The sequence below is a fragment of the Eumetopias jubatus genome, unplaced genomic scaffold (assembly GCF_037043125.1).
Source record: "Eumetopias jubatus isolate StellerSeaLion01/CBP00866 unplaced genomic scaffold, mEumJub1_p1.0 scaffold_1, whole genome shotgun sequence".
NCBI classification, from domain to species: Eukaryota; Metazoa; Chordata; class Mammalia; order Carnivora; family Otariidae; genus Eumetopias; species Eumetopias jubatus.
Genome location: NW_028274807.1, coordinates 133021406 through 133047974, shown reverse-complemented (window position 1 = coordinate 133047974; position 26569 = coordinate 133021406). Strand labels below are relative to the sequence as shown.

Here is a 26569-nt window from a genome sequence, read left to right as displayed (position 1 = left end):
GAAGTATAGGTTAACAGCCAGCCCTGAGATAGTCCCTTCAGCAGATAAGTCTCCATCATCCCCCAATAGTTTCCTCATACGCCTTGGTAATTCCACCTCTCTCTACCCCACTCCCACTCCTAAGCAACTACTAATTGGCCAGAAGTATTTTTAAATTCAAAATTAGTGTGGCATTGTTCTACAGAAAACTCAGAATCTGTTATAATATCATCAGACTTCTGGGCTTGTGGTATAGCTCTCAAGTGATCTCCTAACACCAGTGGATCATGATCCCTCAGGTAAGAAGAATGATTTTCGGTACTTATTCTAACAAGGGAGGTAAATTCCTGGATAATCCAGGATAATAGTCCCATATAATAATGGTGTGTTCTTAAAAAGCATGAAAATGGTTTGTGTCTCAATGTGAAGTCAACCATGACTGTTAAGATCTTAATCATGTAAATGTAATGCTTTACATTTTAGCTCCAATTTTTTGTCTTTTTATTAGACATAGACTACTATAGTCTAAACTGTATCTATAAACTCCTGCATCACTGTTTATAAAGTGTGTGACTTTTGACAATTTAGTCAACTTTTCTGGGCTTCAATTTCCCTATCCATAGAATAGTAATAAAAACATCTAACTTGCAGTGTTGCAGAGATAAAGTAAACCAATGTAGGTGAAAATACCAAACACAACATTGGGTGTATGGTTGCTCATTAGATGTCAATTCTCTTCCCCCTTCCCTTTTCAAAGTAAAATCAGAGTAAATCTAAACGAAAAACATGGGTTTTGAAATTAAAGGGTAAGTGTAAAAATCCAGTCCTCCCATACTAGCTTTGAGAAAAAATAAACAGCCTCTCTAGGGTCCTCTGCCTCCTTGTCTCTAAGGTGAGAACAATACAAATATCTAAAGTGATCACAGGCCAATAAAGACTCGAGTTACTTCCATTGCAAGGTTTCTGTCATATTAAAATTAAAAAGATACCAAAGAGATTATATAAACCATTAAATATTTATCTTAATATTTATACTAACATTCAAAATTGTGGGATAAATTTTTCCCCAAATTCTATTAGTCTAAGTTAGAAGATAATATCAAAAGTAAATTAAAGGGGGGTGGGGGTGGCTGGCTGGCACTTTCAGTACACCATGCAACTCTAGATCTCGGGGATGTGAGTTTAAGCCCCACGTTGGGAGTAGAGATTACTTACAAGAAAAAGAAAGAAAAATTTTTTTTAAAAAAGTAAATTACATAAAAACTGTAATTTAAGAAAATTTATATTTGGCAGCTTGGGGTAGGACAAGAAGCCCTATATCAAAGAGCTGTGAAAATCTTAATATAAGGTGAGCATAACAAAGGATGATGCAGGGACTCCTTCGAGAGTGAAAATAGGTACAAAGGAATAAAATTATATAATTTTAAAAATACTTGTTTTTTTATATTTGACTGGTTTAATTACATTAATGAACATATAAATTTTTTTCCAAAGCTATTTTGAAACACACTATTTCTGTAAAATAATATCTGTATTTTTATATTACCAGAAAATAAAATAATTATCTAAGCACAATGATCTTTTCATTATATTTTCACATACTTAAGTCATGCACTTAGCCATATCTCTCTCCTTCACCAAGTTGTTGGTATTATTTTAAAGAATATGTCTTTTTCTCTATATATAGTATTATTACTTTTAATTTTTTTTCATAAAATTGCCTGTAATTTTCCTCAATGGTGCATTTTCTGGTTAATAAAGGTGAGATTGTGGACATCTTCAATTAACTGTTCACTATAGACCATAGAAATTTTTAATTGAAAAAATACTCTGTAGTTGCTAAAATACCTTGTAGGCACATGCAAATTTTGCTAAATGGATGATATTCTCAATTCTACTTTTTCCCCAAAATTTTGCCTCATTGAGAATATCTCAATTCTACCTTTTATATTTAAAAGTGTAAATATTTCATTATAAAAACTTCAAAGGTTCTCAATTTTCCCTTATTCAGAGTAAATACTTTTAAAAAATATTTCTATAATACAAAAATTTTATAAAAAATGTCTTATGGGGCACCTGGCTGGCTCAGTCCATAAAGCATGTGACTCTTGGTCTCAGAGAAGTGAATTCAAGACCCATTTGGGCATGAAGCCTACTTAAAAAATAAATAAATAGGAGCTGTCTTTATGATTCTTTTTAGAGTTTTGCCAAATATTGGTGCTGCAAAATCACAATTCTTTTCAGTTGCATTCAGTTTCAGTCTGAACATACCCAATTAAAAATACAACCTGCATCAAGAGTCTTTCGAGTTGAAATATTCCAAAGGAAAATTAAAGAACTTCAAATATTATCTTGTATATAGTTTGAGTTCTTACTGTTTAATTTTTTCCCTTTGATTATCTAGAGATACATTTCAATGTATTTCTATTTTTAATTTTGTTTACAATAGTTGCTATCCACTAAAATGAAGTTTTTGATACTCTGTTTCTTAAATATTTGATTAAATATTTTCTTTTTTTTAAGATTTTATTTATTCATTTGAGAGACAAGAAAAGAGAGAGAGTGCATGCACAAGGTTGGGGGGGTGAAGAGGGAGCAGAAGCAGACTCCCCACCGAGCAGGGAGCCCCTTGCAGGCTGGATCCCAGGACCCTGAGATCAGGACCTGAGCCAAAGGCAGATGCTTAACCTACTGAGCAACCCAGGCGCCCCTGATTAAATACTTTCAAATGTTTCAAACAAGATGAAAAGAAAAAATAAAGGCTCATTTAGAAAAGACTAATAACCTTTTTGGACACTTAGATTATTTACAAAGCACGTATTCAAAGACTTGTATTTTTTTTTCTTTTTGTCTTTCTCATAATTTTTATTTAAATTTTAGTTAGTTAACATACAGTGCAATATTGGTTTCAGGAGTAGAATTCAGTGATTCGCCACTTACATACAACACCCAGTGCTCATCACAAGTGCCCTCCTTAATGCCCGTCACCCAATCATCCCTTCCCCCCACCCACCTCCCTTCCAGCAACACTCAGTTTGTTCTCTATCATTGAGTCTCTTTTAGTTTGTTTCCCACTCTCCTTTATTTTCTTTCCCCCCTTCCCATATGTTCATCTGTTTTTTTTCTTAAATTATACATATGACTGAAGTCATACGGTATTTGTCTTTCTCTGACTGACTTACCACACTTAGCATAGTACACTCTAGATCCACCCATGTTATTGCAAATGGCAAGATTTCATTCTTTTTAATGGCTGGTTAATATTCCATTGTATATATATACCACTTCGTTATCCATTTATCAGTCATTGGACATTTTTCTCTCTCCATTTGTCTCTGGCTATTGTTGATAATCCTGCTATAAACACTAGGGTGCATGAACCCCTTCAGATCTGTATTTTTGTATCCTCTGGGTAAATAAATACCTAGTAGTGCAATTGCTGAATCTTGGGTAGTTCTATTTTTAACTTTTTGAGGAAACTTCATACTGTTTTGCAGAGTGGCTGCACCAGTTTGCATTCCCCCCAACAGTGCAAGAGGGTTCCCTTTTCTCCACATCTTTTATTTTATTTTATTTTATTTATTTGAGAGAGAGTGAAAGCAAAAGAGATCACAGAGGGAGAGGGAGAAGCAAACTCACCACTGAGTAGAGAACCCAATGCAGGGCTCGATTCCAGGACCTTAGATCATGACCTGAGCTGAAGGCACAGGCTTAACTGACTGAGCCACCCAGGGGCCCCTTTTCTCCACATACTTACCAACACTTATTTTTTGTGTTGTTAATTTTATCCAGTGTTGCATTGTGGTTTTGATTTGTATTTCCCCGACGATGAGTGATGTTGAGCATCTTTTCATGTGTCTGTTAATCATCTGGATGTCTTCTTTGGAAAAGTGTCTATTCATGTCTTCTACCCATTTCTTAACTGAATTATTTGCTTTTTGGGTGTTAGGTTGGTAAAGTCTTTATACATTCTGGATACTAACCTTTTATCAGATACATCCTTTGCAAATACCTTTCCCATTCTGTGGGCTGCCTTTTAGTTTTGTTGATTGTTTCCTTCACTGTGCAGAAGCTTTTTATCTTGATGAAGCCCCAACAGTTCATTTTTGCTTTTGTTTCCCTTGCCTCCGGCGACATGTCTAATAAGTAATTGTTAAGGCCAAGGTCAAAGAGGTTTCTGCCCATGTTATCCTCTAGGATTTTGATGGTTTCCTGTCTCACCTTTAGGTCTTTCATCCATTTTGAATTTACTTTGTGTATGGTGTAAGAAAGTGGTTGGGTTTCATTCTTTTGCACGTTGCTGTCCAGTTTTTCCAACACCATTTTTTGAAGAGACTATTTTTTCTCCATTGTATATCATTTCCTGCTTTGTCAAAGATTAGTTGACCTTTCAGTTGTGGGTCCATTTCTGGGTTTTCTATTCTGTTCCATTGATCTGTGTGTCTGTTTTGTGCCAGTACCATACTGTCTTGATGACTACAGCTTTGTAATATAGCTTGAAATTCGGAACTGTGATGCCTCCAATTCTGTTTTTCTTTTTCAGGAATGCTTGGGTGTTCGGGGTCTTTTGTGGTTTCATACAAATTTTAGGATTGTTTGTTCTATCTCTGTGAAAAATGCTGGTAGTATTTTGATGGGATTGCATTAAATGTGTAGATTGCTTTGGGTAGAATAGATATTTTAACAATATTTGTTCTTCCATTCCATAAGCATGGAATGTTTTTCCATTTCTTTGTGTCCTCTTCGATTTCTTTCATAAGTGTTCTATAATTTTCAGAGTACAGACCTTTTACCTCTTTAGTTATGTTTATTCTTAGGTATTGTTTTTGGTGCAGTTGCAAATGGGATCAATTTCTTGATTTCTTTTTCTGCTGCTTCGTTATTGGTGTATAGAAATGCAAAAGATTTCTGCACACTGATTTTATATCCTGTGACTTTGCTAAATTCATGTATCAGTTCTAGCAATTTTTTGATGGAGTCTCAAATACACAATCTAACCTTCACCCAAAGGAGCTAAAAAAGGAACAGCAGATAAAGCCTAAAGCCAGTAGATGAAGGGAAATAATAAAGATTGGAGCAGAAATAAAATGATATGGAAACAAATAATTTTTTTTAAAGATTTTATTTACTTATTTGACAGAGAGAGACACAGCGAGAGAAGGAACACAAGCAGGGGGAGTGGGAGAGGGAGAAGCAGGCTTCCCGCTGAGCAGGGAGCCCAATGCCGGGCTCGATCCCAGGACCCTGGGATCATGACCTGAGCCGAAGGCAGACGTTTAACGACTGAGCCACCCAGGTGCCCCGAAACAAATAAATTTTTAAAAAGTAGAACAGATCAACAAAACTAAGAGCTGGTTCTTCGAAATAATTAATAAAAGTGATAAACCCCTAGCCAGACTTACCAAAAAGAGAAAAGAAAGGACCCAAATAGAGAAAATCATGAATGAAAGAGGAGAGATCACACCACCACCATAGAAATACAATTATAAAAGAATACTATGAAAAATTATATGCCAAAAAACTGGGCAATCTGGAAGAAATGGACAAATTCCTAGAAACTTACAAATGACCAAAACTGAAACAGGAAGAAATAGAAAATTGGAACAGACCCATAACGAGCAAGGAAATTGAAGCAGTAATCAAAAATCTCCCAACAAACAAAAGCCCTGGGCCAGATGGCTTCCCAGGGAAATTCTACCAGACATTTAAATAAGCGTTAACACCGATTCTTCTCACACTATTCCAAAAAACAGAAATGGAAGGGAAACTTCCAAACTCATTCTACGAAACCAGCATTACCTTGATTGCAAAACCAGACAAAGACCCCACTAAAAAGAAGAATGAGAGGCAAATATCCCTGGTGAACATGGATGCAAAAATTCTCAACAAGATACTAGCAAATCGAATCCAACACTACATTAAAAGAATTACTCACCACAATCAAGTGGGATTTATTCCTGGGCTGCTGGGTAGTTCAATATTCACAAATTCAAACTGATTCACAAATCAACCAATGTGATACACCACATTAATAACAGAAAGGATAAGAACCATGTGATCCTCTCAATAGATGCAGAAAAAGCATTTGACAAAACATAGCATCCATTCTTGATTTTAAAAAACCCTCAACAAAGTAGAGATAGATGGAACATACATCAACATATACAAAAGACCTACAGCTAATATTATCCTTAATGGGAAAAAACTGAAAGCCTTTCTCCTAGGGTCAGGAACAAGACAGGGGATGTCTACTCTCACCATTACTATTTAACACAGTACTGGAAGTCTTAGCTTCAGCAATCAGACAACAAAAAGAAATAAAAGGCATCCAAACTGGCAAGGAATAAGTCAAACTTCCACTATTTGCAGATGACATGATACCATATGTAGAAAACCTGAAAGACTCCACTAAAGACTCAAATATTTTAAAATTCTGACCGATGGAGGCAGTAAAAAGAGAAACCATGCACTGCCATGCCAAATATCTTTCTGCATTTAACATCATATATCGTGTAGTGTAACTACTATAATTAATTCCTCATATATAAAAATATTTGGCAATTTTGACCACTACAGCTTCTTTGTAATTGATAGAATATCATTATTTTTTGACACAAAAATGAATTATACATACACCACCACCAAGTCCAAACACATTTCTGCTTCATACATTTTTTTAAGTTCATAAACATTGTTTTTACTGTGACACTATGCTTTGCCAAAGTTTACATTTCTCGTCATCACTAAGTAAGTAACTTTATCGTTAATGATCCATTTACTTGAATTTACAATGACATTTATAATAATGTATGGCTCACCTTCTATAGAATAAACTTTGAAAAGCTTTACTTATATCCATGAATTAGATACAAAACTCAAGCATTATTAAAATTAACTGATTTTCATCAAAAACTCTGATGGTATTAATACTTGCTAAGTTCTTCTGCTCTTCAAACAATACACTAAATATTGTTGCTTCACTTTTTCTATATGTATAAGAAAACAAAATCAAAACTGAATGAAATTTTCAACAATAAAATAGATCAAACTACTGATACATGCAAAAAAAAATTAAAAAAAAAATAAATTGCAAAAGCATTATACTAAGTGAAAGAAGCCAGACCCCAAAAAAATACAATTCATCATATAATTTCATTAATATTACATTCTAGGAAAACCAAAACCATAAGGATAGAAAACAGATTAATTGTTACTAGGACGTGGAAGTGGGGGGAGGGTATTTGAACTCTGAGAATAAAAAGACTGTTCTAAATCTTCATTGTGTTGGTGGTTACATGACTGTATACATTTTACAAAATTCATTGAACTATACATTTATTATTATTTTTTTAAAGATTTTATTTATTTATTTGATGGAGAGACACACAGTGAGAGAGGGAACACAAGCAGGGGTGGTGGGAGAGGGAGAAGCAGGCTTCACACCGAGCAGGGAGCCCGATGCGGGGCTCAATCCCAGGACCCCAGGATCATGACCTGAGCTGAAGGCAGATGCTTAATGACTGAGCCACCCAGGTGCTCTTGAACTATACATTTAAATGGAGTGATTTTGGGTGCTTGGGGCTCAGTTGGTTAAGCGACTGCCTTCGGCTCAGGTCATGATCCTGGAGTCCTGGGATCGAGTCCCGCATCGGGCTCCCTGCTCAGCAGGGAGTCTGCTTCTCCCTCTGACCCTCTTCCCTCTCGTGCTCTCTATCTCTCATCCTCTCTCTCTCTCAAATAAATAAAATCTTTAAAAAATAAATAAATAAATACATACATACATAAATAAATGGAGTGATTTTACTATATGTAAATTATACCATTATAAACCTTACCAAAAAAAGAAAAACGAATGAAATTCATTTAGAAGAAAATCCTTTGATCTAAGTAAAAAATCATGATTCACAGAGCAGTATGTCCAAGATACTGTCTGCAGAATGATTCATTATTTGTAAACATAGTCTTGTTAAATCAGCTACTAATTTTTTTTAAAGTAGGCTCCATGCCCAGTGTGGAGCCCAACAAGGGCCTTGAACTCACAACTCTGAGAGCAGAACTGAGCTGAGATCAAGAGTCAGACACTTAATTGACTGAGCTAGCCAAGTGCCCCTCAGCTACTCATTTTTAAATAAATGGTGATGCTTATTCAGCAGATGTGTTGCTTCTGATTTTAAAGTGGTCAGTGATACTGCCCCAATGTGGGCACCCATGACAGATACGTCAACATTTTCTTCCAGTTATACACTCATCATCAACTTTCTTAAGAAATGGGAATTCAGTATTTCATTAAACACGCTTTTCATTTTTGTGAGATCACTGATGCCAGAAAAGGTTCACTGCAAAAATTTTTTTAAACTATCAAAAATGGATATATTCTACCTAAATTTCATTGTATACCCAAATGATAATTTCCTATGTTTCCTACTGACTCCGCTATAGTGTGGCCTAGTAGCTTCATACATTTCACAGGCCTTGGTGCTGTTTAGTGCACAATGCACATGTTGTCCTAGGAAAAGATAAAATGTGTGTGTATATGTGTGTGTGTGTGTTTATATAAATCTGTATATACACAGAGTATTATTAAATATTTTGTACCTGGAAAGGGTTGGCATAAGAGATATGTATCATTGTTGGCATTTTTCAGACTTAAATACACATTAAAGTAACACCTATCTTCATTACACAGATGCCTGAGACATTAGTAGACAAGACTATAGTCAAAACCTATGAGAATTAACTGGAGATCTACCAACCCATTTTGATTTATTCTAATGCACTGCTTAATATTGATACCTTATTAAAAATGAAAAATTTGGTACAAATACTAAACTAAATGGGATTACATTAATAAGCACAAATATGGATGTATGGGTACCCCACCAAAATTCAGTAATACACATATATTAAAAGAGAAAATTAATGTCAATATTATACACATGCACACACACATATATGTATGTGCGTAGGTTTGTGTGTGTGTATGTTTCCAGTGTAAAAATGCTAAATAAACATTAACAAGTAGAATCCAGTAACACAGCCAAGTAACTTTTATTGAAAGAATGCAAGGATAGTTCAATTGAATTTATTATATTAATTGATTCAATAAGAAACACTGAATTGCTTAGATGATGAAAAGCCAATTTATAAAATTGAGTAATAAAATAGGGGTATATAACAAAATCTCTTAATAAAGTAGAAATATAGAATAAAATATCTATCTCTCAGACTGAAAGCCAGAAAAATACTTATTAGAAAAACACTAAAATAATTTCCACTGAAAGTCAGGAACAGGAAGGATTTTCTTAACCACTACCATTTTTAACAGTATTTATAATGTTTATAATACGAACCAAAGCAATTAGACGATAGAAAAAATTAAAGGAACAAAATATAAGAGTTGTAAAAATTGGAAACAAACAAGAAAAATTTTTATTATTTGAAGACAGTATTATTTCTTAGCTAAAAACCCCAAGAAACCAACTGAAAAATTATTGCAAAGGATAGCAGAAACTCAGCAAGCTGGCTGGTTAAAAAAAATAATAACACTTAAGAGTCAATAACCTTCAAATAAACAAACATAACTGAATTAGAAAAACAAAATGGTGGAACGAAAGACTCCATTTTACATAGACACTACAAAGATGAAATAACTAGGAATAAAATAAATAAGAAATGTGCAAGAACTTTATTGAGAAACCCCTAAAAGGATATAAATGATAGAAACACATAGCAAGTTCTTAGATACGAATTTTTGACATCATAAAAATGTCATGTTTCCTACAGATTACATTAAAAATACCAACAAGCTTTTTTTAGCTAGATAATCTGATTCTTAAATTCATGGGGACTTCCAAATAAGTATGATTAGTCAAGTAAAAAGTTTCTGGGAAAAATAGTGAAATAGAGTTTTAACATATATCATAAAATTCCTGTAATTAAAACTGTGATACTAATATAAAGAAAAAGATAGATGAATGTAATAGGATTGAAAGTAATAAAATAGAAAAGTACATATAGAATTATAGAATATTATCTATACACACATAGGAATACAGAATATAGAATGATAAACTAGACATCTCAAATAAGCATAGAAAAGATGAATTATTGAATAATGTCAGGAAAATGGATAGGCATCTAAAAGAATAAATTTTGATCCCTACATCATATTTAATAGATCAAACTGCAGAACTCAATAATGGAGGAGAACAAATTTGAATATACAAAATGAAATGGTAAAGCACATAAGATATATTTTAAAAACAAGTTTAGTATAGAAAATACCTCTCTAGGGCGCCTGGGTGGCTCAGTTGGTTAAGCAACTGCCTTCGGCTCAGGTCATGATCCTGGAGTGCCTGGATCGAGTCCCGCATCGGGCTCCCTGCTCGGCAGGGAGTCTGCTTCTCCCTCTGACCCTCCCCCCCTCATGTGCTTTCTCTCTCTCTCTCAAATAAATAAATAAAATCTTTAAAAATAAAAAAAAAATACCTCTCTAAGTATGACACAAAACACACAATAAGGAAAACTGATTAATTCATCTATATAAAAATAAAAAGACCAACCAAAGTTGGAAACAAAAACATATACAATTCACTTTATTAATAAATATTATATTCATTTTGGGGGCACCTGGGTGGCTCAGTCAGTTGAGTGTCTGCCTTTGGCTCAGGTCATGGTCCTGGGGTCCTGGGATCAAGCCCCACATTGGGCTCCCCATTCAGCAGGATGTCTGCTTCTCCCTCTGCCCCCCTTCCCTCCCTCTCATGCTCTCTCTCACTCTCTCTTTCTCTCTTGCAAAAATAAATTTTAAAAATGTATTCATTTTGTTGCTATGTAAAAAAAACTCCTAGAGAATACCAATAATCCAGTTAATAAAGGACAATGAATATGGACAAATAATGCCCAGAAAAGGAAATTCAGTAGACCTTAAATATATTAAACAATGCTGAACTTCACTTACAGAAAAAAATGTACATTTAAAATTAAAATGGGAAGCCACTTTTTATCTTAAATTCAAAAGTAATTCAAGTGATGGGATTAAAAAAATGAATATACTGAAATGTTATGCAAATATTAGCTACTAATACTATCTTTCAAATAATCTTATAACTTTTGGTTTCTTTGAACCAAAAATACACTACACGATATGGAGCACTGTACAGATGGACAAGAGCCCTCAATGATTATTAATTCTATATATCCACATATTGTTTGAGAGAGAGTAGCAAGCTCATTTTCAGATGACTGAAATGTAACCTAACCAAAGATGTAGCAAATTAATACAATACAAAAGTTGCAGTCCCAAGACATGCATTCTTGCCCACCATTTATAGAATCATAGTAGAAACATTTATTTAGGTGTGAAGGTCAAAAATATGCCCACTTTTATCTTCTACATTATTCTCTCCTTTGAAGAAATAACCAGAACACCACAATTAAGGACAAATCTACTTGTCAAACTGGGTGTTTGGTATTTCGATGACATGTGAACTTCTTATGTGGATCCTTCTTTCTAGGAAATCAAACAAAACATGGAAAGACTGATAAGTGCTCTGGTCTCAGTTCCTTCTAGTTCAATAACTTGAATGAGAAACTCATTTGGACTGACAAGTACAATAAGGAAGTCTATCCAAAAGACTTAACAGAGCAAAAGAAAACATGAAAAAAAAAAGCTTTGGATTATATTTGCAATTTGGAGAGCTAGGTACCTTTATTTCTTCCTGTGAAGTCATTGTGGAGGAAAGGTAAATAATCTCTGTTGAAAGATGTCAACAAAACCTGACAGTGGAGAATATATTTCTCCCAATAAAAGCAGACTCAAAATAGGTAGAAGAATTTCTTGGGTAAGATGCTAACAAAGTAAAAACACAAAATGATGTCACTATAATAGCTATGAGAATTAGAATATCTTCTATAGAGAGATTAGCCTGATAATAAAAGAATCACAAGTTCTAAAATCAGCAAATTCTAAGCACCAAAGGACAGTAGATATTCTTTGATGAGCAAAACTGCTTTGCACAGTGAATGCATTAAGTAGTTCCAGATACGAGTCTTAAATACCAATCTAAAAACATTTTTTAAGTGACAAGTACTTAAAGCATAATATATCAAAAGAAAAAAAACAGCATATATACTAGAAGTGGCTAAAAACTTTAAAGCAGAAATTCCCTTTTGCAAGAGTTAGAAACTAGAAATGATACCACAGATTGCCCTAGTTTGTTTATACTTGCTATAAAAAAACACATTTTAAAGGCAGTGTGATATAGTAGAAAAATCACAGGCTATAGTAGAAAAATCACAGGCTAGTGTGATAACATACAAAAATGCTAAGCTTGAGTTTTGTCATCTGTAACAAAAAGGGGGGCTGCCTTCCCCCTTGCTGGGCTGTTGGGTTGTGGTAGGAACAAATAAAGCACCAGCATGGTATACAGAGTGTATGTAGACATGCCCAAAATGGTAGTCACTATTATCATTAAACTGTAATAAAAGAAATTAGTACTTGAGCCATGTGAAAATGAGGTACTGGAAGCCAGTCTAGAATTATGTTTCAAAACGAAGGTAAAACAACATAATACTGAATAAAAGGAAAACCAGTTAGCACCAAAGGGAAATAAAGACAATTACTACACAACCTAGCCTTCAAAGAGTTTGCAATTCTTTTACGTAAAGAATCACTTATCGAGCAATGACTTTGTTCCAAGCATAAGTCTGAGCAAGGGGGATACAAAAGAATAAAGACACAGTCAGGGCTTGAAAGGAATTGAGTGCTGAAATCTGAAAGCATGTAATCAGAACACAGGTGAGGAGGGGCAAGGTAATGTGAAAGCAGAGAACAAATGGCACCCAACTCAACTTGAAGCATCATAGAAAAAGTTTAGATACAAGGCAACCCTCAGGATGGGTCTTGAAGAAAATAAAGGATCTTGCTCTTCAAGTGACCGGCAGAGGCCCAGAGACAAGAATGAGCAGGGGATTTTAGGGTGAGTATGTCTGCAGCCTGGGACACAATGGTTTGAAAAGATTCTGCAGAATCATCTTGGGGTCATATGACACTAAGGACTTTGGACATTCTCCAAGAGGTAGCAGGGAGCTGATGGGTGGCTTTAAATAGGAGAGTTAAATGATTAAATCATACTGCTTTTATCGGAAATCACTCTGGGGACAACGGTAGGCTGAAAGGTGGGGAGTAAGCAGGATAAAGGCCAATGGCCTCAGGAATCCAGTGAGAGTAAGTTTACAACTGTGTAGATAAGAAACAGAAGATCCAAACTAAAGAAGAAGCAATGAACAGGAGGTGAGGAGCCAGATTAGGGCATTTCTAAAGGAAAATCTCAAAGATTTGATAACCAATTAGATGTGTGGGCAGTCGAGGGCAACTCAGGTTTCTAGCTTGGAGAAATGGGTGGGTGGTGAGGCCAATAATGGAGCCAGAAAACCTAAGAAGACAAATAGGTTTCATAGGCTAGGAAAGATTATTAGTTCATTTGGGGACATGTGAATTTTGAAGGGTTTAAGGGAGATAGATAGTTGCATTAATGGCTATGAAGGAAAACCAAAATATATCTTCCAGGGAATTTATAAGCCAAGAACTGTATGTATTTGACTGTTTAAATTACTGAGAAAGCTCTTCAATTGCTCCAGTTGCTAAATATGAACTATGTCATAGGTAAAGTTGAAGTCTCATCTTTTTTGTTTGTAGGCTCTGCTCAACCAAAATGGATTTAAAACAGTATTTAGACTATCTCAGCAAATATACTTTGCCAGGGTGAACCCTACTATCTCTGCAGCAGTTGCTGCAGAGAGGTTGTACCTTTTACTGTTGGCATTTCTCCAATCGACTTCACTAGGACTGAATGCTAGCTAGGACTCAATTCTTTTTCTTCTCCACAGGCACAATTTTATAGTATAACACAGCCCTGGAGGAGAAGAGTATTCAGCTATGCGGTCAGAAATCAATCTCTGCCTTTCCTAAGACATAAAAGTTAGCTCCCTGGGGCACCTGGGTGGCTCAGTCGTTAAGCGTCTGCCTTTGGTTTGGGTCATGATCCCAGGGTCCTGGGATCGAGCCCCGCATCGGGCTCCCTGCTCAGCAGGAAGCCTGCCTCTCCCTCTCCCACTACCCCTGCTTGTGTTCCCCCTCTTGCTGGGTCTCTCTCCGTCAAATAAAATAATAAATAATCTTAAAAAAAAATAGCTCCCTGGGCAAAGCAGACATTTGTTAAAAAAATGAAGAACACATCAATCCACTGCATTCTCTGGGACTCTTGTCAAAGTGTAAAAGCATTTTTAGAAGAGATAGTAAGAAGAAACCTCAGGTGTCGAGGTGGACATTTCTCCTGCATTACACATCAGCCTGTGGAATATGGAAATGTTGGGAGCTTTTACACCAGGCACAGATGGCACTGTACTGTCTTACCAAGATGTGAACCTACCACCTTCAATGGCTTACTAAGACAAAGTACTCTGACTTTAAAGACATTCCATGTCTGGCCTAATTGACTTTCCATTCTCCTCTTGCCTCTACCTTTTGCCATTCACATTCTCTAAAATACTTAAAGACGCCCCCCTTTTAGCTTTAATGACAATGCTACATAAATTAGCAAACAGAATATCATCTTTACCCTTATCATATATGAGCCAATCATTCCCACCCAGAAGCCATTCATGATATAAAACCCTCCCAGATCATTCACCCACAGAAATTATTCCTCCTTCATCCAGATGTGTCCAGCCCTTTGCCTGTATCTCCTGAATATTCTTATCTCTTTCCAACCTAGACTACAGTAGTTTTTGCATATATTTATCATGTTCTTTGAGAGAAGGGCAAGCCTGATTTATTCCAAAGAGCCTAGCATAATGGCTTTGTATATAGTCAGTGTTGATTAAATATTGTTGAAGAAATGATTGATTGGTTATTGATGAATAAAGATTTCATCAGAGGGACTGTATCATTCTAGAAGTACGCTGGGTCTAGGATATCCCAGAAACTGGTAACTCAGGACCTTCAGTGGGTTTCTTATGCCAGAAGAGGGTTCATGCCATGGCCTTTGGTCTGCAGGTGATACTAAAAGCCAGAGCCTAGGAAAAATATATTATGAGCATAACTTCCTTTTTTAACATATTAGCTATCAATTTTCCTATATATAATGACATCAAAACAAAATTATCTAATATTTTAAAGACTATATAATAAAACTTCTCTTATTATTTGTGTAATTCACTCATCAAGAGAAATGTATGTCTGATAAATCCAATTCTTATAAATCAAACACTTTGTTCATTGCATGGAAGTTATGAGAACTGCTGTGATAAATCTTTTGTAGGCTAAAGAATTCATCTACATAATTAAAGAATGAGAATAAATAATTCCCTCCTCCCATCCTCCCTCTTCTTTCTTCTCTCCTCTTTCTCCCTTTCCCTTTCTCTCTCTTCCTTTCGAATTTTCAGTAAACCTAGAATGAAGTTTAAATAAAGAACATTACTTACTTGAACACAGCCAATCTCAATGCAAGAGTGCATAGTGGGGAGTTACTTAAATCTGAAACATGGCTAGAGGAATGAGAAAGAGATGGAAATCCCTTTCTCTTGAGTGTGGGCAGAACAGATGATTTTAGAGATAGGATTAAGATCCATAATCAGTTGACTGTGAGTTAATAAAAATGGAGATTATCTTGGGTGGGCCTGACTTAGGCAAACTCTTAAAAGAGAGACCCTCCTGTTGCTCAGGAAGAAGCAAACCCTTCGGTTGTGAGAGGGCCTATAGGAGAAGACATGTGGCAACAACCTGAGGGCAGCTGCTAGTTGCTGAGAAAAAGTGCCTGACTGACAGCAAGACAACAGAGACCTCATTCATAAAACCGCAAGGAATTAAATTCTGCTAACAACTACATGACCTTGGAAGAGGGCCTCAAGCCTCAGCAAAGACCATAGCCCCAGCTAAGGACTTGGTTGCAGCCTTGTGAGACCCTGAGCAGAAGACCCACCTAAAGTCCTTGCCTCAATGTCTGGCCTATAGAAAACGTGAGATAATAAGCCACGAAGTTTGTGGTAATTTACTACACAGGAAAAGAAAACTAATAAAGAATTATCTCCTTAAACATAAAGAATAAGGATAAAAGACTATAGCATATAAATTTTTTTAAAGAGTCTTTATAAACTTCTGTTTGGGGAGAGATATTTCTAGAATGCTAGCTATTTCCTTGAATGTTTTCATGTAATAGCCTTTTATAGACAGACCCATACATAATGGAGCTCATTCTTTTTTACTGGCTAAATGCCTTTGCTGGTATTCTCCAAACTATAACCAGCAAAGACTTAGGAAGATCTCCACTGTCCCCCCATATTCCTCCCCGTTCCTACAGCACTGGGTTCATTACCCTTCTATGATTGTGATTTTAAGAGCTCTATGTTCCTTGATGAAAGCATGAAAGGAAAGATGGGAAAAAAAGAAGGAAAGATGAAAAGAAAAACCACTGCAGTTACCTCTGTAAAGGAAGTATTTCAATTTTAACAAATTCCTTGGACCATTTTAAAGGGGCTATACAAGAGTACATAAAATATATGCAAATATGAATGAGTTTCTAAACTACTGTTATTCTGAGTACTTTGACTGGAATCTCCTTGATAGAGTCCACTAGGCTACAAACTTCCTTTAAAGCTTACATCTTGTCTCACTAACCCTAAAGGAGAAGTATTCTGGCCAAATTTTGATATGACTGGAAAATGTAGGCAAATATACAGCTATGAAAATGTAGGCTAGTTTACCATTATGTTTGAAATTGGACACTTCCCTCTGAAAGTTTTATATCCTCAAAAAAATAAGAAAGAAATGTGTTTTTCTCAAATGGTACCCCATGACAAATATTTGCACTAAAAACTATTTTTTAAAATATGTACTTATGTGTTCTCTACTATACTTTCTTTGTCCAGATTAATATTCATGTGCTTAACACAAAAGTCTGGTCAGAAAAGTTTTTTTTAATACATTAAAGATATTTTAAAAAAACATGTAGGTAGGAAAAGTGAACTAGATACAGATCATGATGTTAACAGTGTGTGTGTGTGTGTGTGTGTGTGTGTGTGTGTGTGTGTGTGTGTGTGTGTGTGGTCTGTCTTAGAGTGTTTCCAGTGAGAACTATGGCTACGTGTAATGAGTTAAAAAAATTCATTGGCATTACTTTTTCATCCTAAATAGGGCATACATATTCAATGTTTGCAAGGTTCTTAGTTTTTCTCAGTCTCACTGCACTTCAATTAAACATAAACCAGGAGAACATATTTCAGAAGTAAATGTATTTTAGGGTAGTTTTATATAAAAAGATTTATATTTTCCAATAGTTTTTAAAAATTATATTGGATATGAAAAAAATTCTAATTAATTGTCCACGATTGTCTTTCAATCCTGACAACAAGCTCACTTCTTAAATATTAAAAGGAATAACTATTATATAAAACAATAAAGTGTCACCAGGTGATAAAATATATAAACTTCTTTTATGTTGTCCTGTGATAATATTTCAACCGATAAATTAGTAAGATTTTGTTATAAGCCTCTTTGTTATATACTTATTTTTTTTCCCCTGGGAGAAATTTTGAGTGATGTTTTAAGTTTTATTATTTTCCATTACAGTATAACGTCAGTAAGTCTAATAATATTTCATGGTGGTTAAGTTAGCAAGGTGGTTCGCCAGGGCTACCGTTTGTTCTCTTATATTTTCATCAGTATTACCCAATATAAAATAAAATAAGAAACTAAGATGACTATAAAGTATACCTAACAAATAAGGCAATGTACCAAGTAAACATATTACATTCTGAGTATAATAACATCATTTACTTTCTATAGAGTTTTTATTTGGGCAGGTAGCAACTTGGCAAATTTAAAACTTGCAAATAGTTCTGTCTTGCACAAGAAATTAATACTGTAAAAAACCAAAAGAAAGCAGGATGATCATAGGAAGAGTTTCAGGGAAGTAATTATACTTAAAATTTTGTCAACACAGAAAAGATTACACAATAAGATAAAATACTTAGCCAGGGAAATGGTATGCCCATGATTCTAGATACAGCAAAATTTGAGGTTAAAAATCTCTTTAAAGTATTTTTTAAGTTTCAGATTATTCAAGTCATCCTGCAATTCAAAAAAGAAGTAAATGAGAAAATACAATCTTCTTTCCTGGAGGGGGTGTGTTGGGGCAAGAGATATTCATTAGATGTTGTAAACAACAACAACAAAAAGTCTTGCCAAAGTAAACCTTTATGTTATTCCTCATTTTGCAATTTGTTTCACTGATTTTCAGACTGATTTCATACAAAGTGGTTCCCTACAGAAATCCCCCAAATCCTGTGGAGCACAAACCAGGCATATTCTCCAACACTTTTAGGTTTCAGTTTTTATTTTTTGTTTTTGTTTTCTAAATGCTGGTAGGTAATGATGGTCTTCCTAAATAAGAATTTAAAATTTCTAATCTTCCATTTTATTAACATTAATGCTTAGTTTTTTTTTTTTAAGGAGCTATTCACTAGTACACCCATCTACATGCCCTCTGCTCATCAAATGTTACAGTGAAATAAAGAGACAAAGGTATCTCATTCTGATGATCCAAAGTCCCTCTCATTAGTAACTGATATCTAAATATATTGCTGCAGTAATTCTTAGAGCTATCCTCGGATGAGTCACTACACTTTACACTCCATTCAACTTTAAATGACAATGAGATGAGCAACTACCATTTACCAATAACCTCATTTTCAATAGAGGCTTTTTGGGATCCAGTTGAGAGCCTTTGGGGTTTAAATTTGCAACTTCAAGAAGAAACATACACATGAAACTAATCAGTTTCTAAGGTAATAATTAGTAGTACCCACATTCACACATGGCTAAAGAAAGCAGTGATGATTTTATGTGCTGTTCGGGTGGTGGAGGTAATGACAATGGCAGGGACTATAAGTTTTATTACAAGATTTTCTCTTATTATCCAAAGAAGACACATTACACGGCACTTCACCAATACTGTCTGACACATGTAGAATACAAAAGGGGAGAGAATGGCTAAAGCAAAAGTTAAAAACACTGTAAGAATATCCACACCTTTTACCTTGAGTAGGGTGGACATCAAAAATAAAAATTGAACAAAATCAAGTAAATTCTTCATTTCCCTCCCATGTAAACTTTTCCAACTATTCCTAAAGCACAAAGCCCAAGACTTTCTTCCCACTGTAATAGGAATGTGTATATAGACTACTGGAGTGAATAGAATTAGATGTGTTCTCTCATGTCAGCTCCATGAAATATACCATCATAGTAAAAAATAATTATACTTGAACCACAGAAAAGCCTTTAGAATGAGTTCCTGAGTTTTGTGTAAGAGGCAGAAAAAGGAAAGACAGCACACAGAAGCAACATAAGCTAGGAGGAAGGTGGGGATGTTCATAGTGAAACCAACTGAGAGCATTTGTTAGTGGTGAAAGTAGACTCCTAAGCCTGTTGGAAAGACCAACGGGTTCATAAAGCAAGCCTGAGAAGTCTGGGACGGAACGGGGACCTGACCGTGGTCCTGAAAGAGAACAACTTGCAGGTGACTACGAACAATCTCCCAGCGTCCACACAACACCATATCCTTGTTTTCAACTATAGCTGAAACAAGCTAAAAGTCCAATAATACTCGCCGTCAAAAAATATGTCCAAACTTTCCCATATGATCAGATCAGCCTTTATATTGCCCAGCTCCTCCCTCCCCAACAGTCTCTCCTGGAGTATCTTCTAGGATAATTTCAGGATTGAGAGGTACGCTCTTCTAGCTTAAAAGCAGGAATCAAGATTCTGACAAACTCGGAACGCTTAGAATTATACAGGAAGCTTACACTTGGCAATCCTGATTCTAGTTTGCATTTCTTAAACTCTGATAGGGAATCATGCCTACCCGAAAGACCTCAAAGAATGATGCTCCATGGAAGCATAATATTCCAAACTCACCCTATAATCTAGACAGCCTTGAAACTCTAGAAAGATAAGGTGGCAATTCACTAACATGGACATTCCTACTTTCACCTCATAAAATTAATCTAAAAAAAAACAATTTCATAAAGAGGTACCAAAATACAGGTCCCACACTGAACAACGGGCGTCAGTCTTCCTTCAGCCTCTTTTCTAGCTCTCACAAACCCAGGAAGTCAAGGGGGCCAACTACACCAATCCAAAGTGTTAATACTACACCGATTTTGGGTGGAAGGAAATTTCTCCGCACAAAAGACACCTTTGCAAAAAACGGAAGGAATTTCACTCCGCTGGTGGAAAAAAGGTGGGAGAGAAAGTAATTTATACGTGAAAAATCATTCTCGGAAAATACCATACAACTCGTCGAAGTGCAAGACTTACGTGTTCCGTCAAAACGGGTGGCGATGGTGTCGAGGAAGGTGTTCTGGGGCGCCAGTAATCCTTTCATAACCGGCATTTTTCCAGCGTGGTGTGAAATTCTCCATCAAAGTTTGTCCGGAAGGATGGCTCAAGAGGAAAGCGCCAAGAAGGGAGAAAGGGAGCGTGCTGACGGCAGCGGAGGGGGACCTGGCGTGGTGCTGGGGCCGATCAGGGGGAGGAGGATGGAAGGAGCGAAGGAGCGCGTTCCAGCCGCCGCTGCTCTGGCTGGAGCCTCTCGGCGAGCGCTCGGCGAGCCTGCCCCGCACCTCCGAGCTCAGCCTGGCGCAGGCTCCCTCTCCCGCCCCCTCCACCTCCGCCAGCTGCCGAAACCCCCCCACCGTTCCTCCGCGGGCGGCAGAGCCCGCCGAGCGCCGCCTCGCCCCCCACCCCGCCCGCCCGGGAGGAGCCCGCCCTGGCCCGGGGCGCCGCGCCCTGACCTCAGGCGCTGGGGTCGTGGAGGACTGCGCTCGCGGAGGACTGCGCTCGCTGCAGGGCGAGGCCGGGTGGCGCTGAGCCTCCCGGTTCCCAAGGGGCGCAGGGAAACGCGCGCGAGCGCGACTCCCACCCCCAGGAGCCAGTGAACAAAGACCCCTTTGTTCCTGCTCCGTCCCTCTCCCGGGGAGACCGGAGTCCCGTGGGTGTGGTACTGGAGAAGGGGAGGAGACAGGTTGGGGCAGGTACCCGGCTTCAGCCAGGAGCTTGGGAGAGGGCAGTCCCCCCAGTGGTGTCCGAGAGAGCTGAGGCCGCTGGGCGCCCCAGGGGAGATGGCCCCCTTCCGGCACACCTGACACTGAGTGCCCGAGACTGAAGCAGGGCAGCTTCGAGTTAGTTGCGCGGCCCCCTCCCTAGTCACTCCGGTCTTCCAGCTTGAAAACTAGTCCAAAGCTCCCGGGTTTTTCCACCTTTCTTTCCTGGGTTCAAAAAGGGGTGTTTCGGCCCCTCACTCCACACTGCCATTGGTCTTCCCAAGCCATTCTAATGTAAAAGAAAATAGTAAGAGGGTTTTTTTGTTTGTTTTTTTAATGGACAATGGATGGCTTCTCATTCTCTGGCAAAATGTAAATAAAACATTCCTAGAAAAGTTTTGTTTTTATTGATTTGCAAAATACAATGTAAGTAAAACCAGTAAGGTTGCCTTGTAAAAAAACAGCTTCAACACCAATTAGCCTAGCCCGCCTCCTCTCCACCACCCAACAACCCCACACCCCCGCCCAACAGCGAGGCTTCCTCCGAGACTGGAACCTCCGGGTGGAAAGCCTGGCCGAGTCCCTGGAATGGCAGGTGTCATGGAAAACGAAAGTGGGCTCTCCCTGCCCTTCTCCCCTTTGCTCACGCGGGGACTCCCCGTCTGCCAACATTCTGCCAAGGAAAGCCTGGCGCAAGCCTGGGGAGCAGCCCTGCGGGGACGTGGAGGAGGACACCCGCGCTGGGATTCTACAGAAAACCCTGGAAGGGAAGGCGATGTGGAAGGAAAAGTTGAGAGCCTAGGGGTAGAAAAACAAACGTAAGCCCAGGTGCTGGCGCACCCGGAAGGAAAGGAGGGGGGAAGCGAACAGGTGTGTGAGCCTTGGAGAGGGGCAGCTCCTGTCCCCGCCGCCTGGGAGCCCGGGCGTGGCGGGAGCCGAGAGCGCTTGCTACTGTTGGTAGCGGGGCCGGGGGAGGGGGGGTCTCCTTGTTTGAATTCTCCCGGCTCCTGGGGCGAAGGGGGGACCCTGAGGGTTTCGTCACGGCTGCCCCGGGCTCAGGAAGGGCGGGGGTGTAGAGCGAGAGGGAAGCATCCTCCTCTCCCCGCCCCCAGTCCCTCTTTCTCCGTGATGCACTTCCTGCGGCCGAGGATTCCCTTTGTGTTGAAATTCAAGACGATCCGGCCGCCGCGTGCAGCTCTCCGGGCGCGGGGCGCGGGGCAGGGGAGGGTATTCCCGAGTGGGCGGCGCGGGGCAGCAGACCCAGAGGTCAGGGCTTTGGCGGGGGGGTGTCTCCCGCCCCGCTGGACTCCTCCCCAGCCCACTCGGCCGCTCCCGCCCTCCCCCCAGTCCTTCCGTCCCGATCCGGCTGTGCTGTGCGGAAACCGAGCTCACGTGGGCGGTGTCCCCCACGCGGCGCGCCAAGACAACTGCGGGTGGCTCTGTTGGCTCTCTCTCAGGCAAAGTGGAGAGAGAAAGAAGAGGGAGCCCCTGCTTCTGTTTGGGCGGTGCGCTGCGTCCTAGAAAACCCACTCTGCTGCTGTGGCTGTAAAAGCCTGAAAAACGCCTCGCATCTAGTGGCTTGAAGTTCAGCATGAAATACATTAGGTGTAAAGCAGGATTCGGGTTCATAAAATTTGCACTGTAGGGCTGTGTGTGTCTGTGTGTAAAAACTGTTGCCTCGTGGGCTTAATGTACGTTGCCAGATGCATGAAATCACTTGGCAAGAAAGAAGCAACGAAAGGGCCTTAAGAATGGCATGGCCACCCCAAAGAAAGCCTAGGTTTTATGGCAAAAGAAGTCCAGCATTTATCACTCCGGTCTTAGTCCCTTCTCCAGTACCTACGATGTGTGAGGGACTGTGCTAGACATGACAAGTTTCCTGCCCTAAAATACCCAAGCCTGAGATCCTATTGAATCCTATTGGTCTGTAGTAGATGGCTTTCACCACCTCTTACATGCTTATCTCCCACGAAAAAGGAGTCTTTTTTTTTTGTTTTTTAAGATTTTATTTATTCATGAGAGAGAGAGAGGATTTATTCATTTGAGAGAGAGAGCACGAGCACGGGGCAGGGAGGGATAGAGGGAGAAGGTGAAGCCAACTCCCCACTAAGCAGGGAGCCTGATATGGGGCTCCTCTTGATCCCAGGACCCTGGGGTCATGACCTGAGCGGAAGGCAGATGCTTAACCAACTGAGCCACCCAGGTGCCCCAAGAAAGAGTCTTTCTTAAGGGTCTGCTTGGGATCCAGGCCTTCTCTGAGTCTTGGGATCTAGGCCTTCTCTGAGTGAGTATCCCAGGAGACAGGAATTAGGAGATACCAGTTTCTTAAGGCCTGGTCCAGAAACTGCCAGAACTAAAGCAGGCACAGAATCCAGATTCGATGGGAGAGAACAGAAGTCCATCTGTTAAAATCTCCACATCAGTTGTGAGTATTTCAAGTTTCAGAGGAGGTTGCCTTACAATGGCATTCCAAAATTTGATTTAAAAACCTAATTTCACCTATTTTAAATATTTCCATAAGAGCTTAGGATTTCGGGGTATAAGATCTGGGCTCAAGTCAATAATTCTTTATAAGCAAAATGTTAAGACAGAAGTATAAAAATATACATTGAAATTACTTGAGAACTAAAGCCATGTATAAATGGCAATTGTTACTGTTTTCTTTCATGTTTATTCTCTCCTGTTGGTAGAGGTCATGGAGAGGACGTGACCACCGTTGACCCCAGAGCTGGTCTCTCATCAGAGTCTCCTCACCTTTTCCCCTATCCTTGTTAAGTGCTTTCTGCCTACCTTTCCCACGGCCTCGAGCCGTTTTCAAGGATACAGACTTGAAAAAGCAAGTTTCTAAGCCACAGCTAAGGCCTCCATGTAAACTTTTAAGATTCTGGTGGTTATATGCCTACATCTACTCGTTGTGCAGCTACTCAAGACAAGCCTAGTATGTAAGTTCCCTTGCTTGTTAAACCTACCACCTACTAATCTGGAGTGGCCTGCCTGTTTCTTTGGTCTCTCCTTGCCTTCTGGAGATCCATTTAAGATTTTTACCTGAGGTTTCATACCAACATCTCAACATTTCATGCTGTCTTTTCAGTCTGGATAAGATTGAAAAGGGGCTTCAGAAACCACCCACCCACCCCCATATCTGTTTGATGGTTTTAGGTTTTCTTCCTGTCCATTTTATAATTATAGCATTCATTTAATACCTTGGCACAAACAAATGCTTCATCTTCATTGATGTTCATGTATTTGACTGTAGGCTTTGGAAACATTGTTAAACTTTTTCTGGCAACAAGAATTTTAGCCCTCAGGAGAAGTAGCTATTTTAAAATGTATAGGCTGGTAAAAAAAAAAAAAGAGTGTCTACTCAGAAGTGTTGTGTTTTAGTTTTGTCTCTAGCACTTATCCCCTTTGTGACTTTATCACTACTTTGGGCAAGTCATTTAGTCTTTGTGACTTAACACATCCTCCTCCATAAAACTGGGACAATGTGGGGCACCTGGGTGGCTCAGTCCGTTAAATGTCTGCCTTTGGCTCAGGTCATGATCCCAGGGTCCTGGAATCAAGCACCACATCGGTCTCCCTGCTCATCGGGAAGCCTGCTTCTCCCTCTCCCATTCACCCCTGCTTGTGTTCCCTCTCTCACTGTGTCTCTCTCTGTCAAAAAGTAAATAAAATCTTTAAAAAAAAAAAACTGGGATAATACTTTTCCTATCTTCTTCACTGAGTAGAAGAGAATATTTGTGAAGAATCTTTGAAACCTGTAATGTGTGGCGTATGATATAAGGGATTATTACAATCATCTATTTCTCTTTTTTTGTTGTTGTTTTCTAACACCTAATTCAAAGTTCTTTATACACAATAAATATTATTGACTGTTACAATATATGGTCTTATTAGCTCAGAACATATTCATGTATTAACAGCCCATCACAACCTATGGCTTCTGAGTTTTTCCTTCTAAATATAAGTGACTCTAGAAGCTCAGAAGGAAAATCAAGTTCATTCATTTCTTTTACTAATGCTCCTCAGTTGTCCTGCTGTGATGTCCAACTGAACTGGATTCTGGTTACTGACTCCTGTTCCCAAAATACACTGAATGTGTATAGAAACTGGAATATTCTGGCAAAAACCTCCAAAGTTATGATTATAGTCAGGATAATCTAAATTATGCTTCAATAAAAATATAAAATCTCAGTGGCATATTACAGCAATGCTATTTCTTGCTCACTCTACGTTTCCCGCATGACTTGGCAAGTACCTCTGCTCATTACTAGGGTCCAGACTGATGGAAGCTCTGCTTAAAATGTGTTTTCCCTGATAAGAAAAAGATAATCTGACAGAACATGCACTGTGTTTTAAAACCTCTGCCCACAACTTAATGGCTAAAATGAGTCACATGACTATCTGAATTTGAAAAGGGTGGTAAAATACAATTTGTTTTGTGCCCAGTCTTAATTTATAAAGGTGACAAGAAAGAGGTCAATGCCATTGAAAGAGAGGTTCAATGTTACTTACAATTCCCCTAGAAATGAGAGACATGACTCATTATGCAGAGCCACAGAGGAAACACCAGATGTTAGTCAGGAAACAGAAGCAGGAGTGAGGGGAGCTCTTAAGTCACAGCCTTTACTGGGGTTTCTGTGGGAAAGGGAGAGCAGGGCAGAGTTTAAGATTGGCTAGTTTGGGGCACCTGGGTGGCTCAGTTGGTTAAGCGACTGCCTTCGGCTCAGGTCATGATCCTGGAGTCCCAAGATCAAGTCCCGCATTGAGTCCTGCATCAGGCTCCCTGCTCAGCAGGGAGTCTGCTTCTCCCTCTGACCCTCCCCCCTCTCATGTGCTCTCTCTCTCTCTCTCTCTCCTCTCTCTTTCAAATGAATAAATAAATAAATCTTTAAAAAAATAAGATTAGCTAGTTTGAATAGTTGTGGCGGGCTTTAGGCTACAGGGGTGGTCTGTAGCTGCCTGGCACCTGGCCCTGTGGTGATTTAGGGCAGGGAAATATTAGCTTGGTGTGAGAGATTTAGATAAGCTCATTGGCCAGTTATACACATGGTCTTTCTCACCTATAAGAGGGAGAACTTTGGAAGCACTATGAGAACCCTCATCTACAAAAGAGAAATAATGCTAATACTAATACTACCCTACCTTGGACTTTGTGATAATTACATGAGTTAATAATATAAAACACATAGAATGGTATCTAAATTATAGGAGCTCTATAAACATAGGATATTAGTATTATTTTAGGCTGCCCTGTACAGACTCTCACCTTAGGAACTTAGATCACTACAAAGACCCTTGGGCAGTAATTGGAGAGCTGATTCCTAGAGGTACAGGGATTCATCTAATAGCATCCTCAACTCTTAGTAAATTTTCACAGTAGTCAAGTCACGCAGCCAGACCACTTTACCATTCAGTGAATGTGAGCCTCTTCGGGAGGGTGGACAGTGAAGACCCGAGCTAATATTTGCTTTATTTATTTATTAAA

The 26569-nt window shown here is 38.7% G+C and overlaps 1 protein-coding gene across 2 annotated transcripts in view; it reads right to left on the bottom strand.

Annotated features, from left to right (window-relative positions):
- The window catches only part of KCNH8 (potassium voltage-gated channel subfamily H member 8), a 366134-nt gene extending 345702 nt beyond the window's left edge, over positions 1–20432 (bottom strand). For both annotated transcript variants that reach the window (XM_088021252.1, XM_028099221.1), the window contains exon 1: positions 20357–20432. In XM_088021252.1, coding sequence (XP_087877378.1) covers positions 20357–20432 — 76 coding nt within the window. The remainder of the gene's footprint in view (positions 1–20356) is intronic.
- Positions 20433–26569: the final 6137 nt, after the last annotated feature.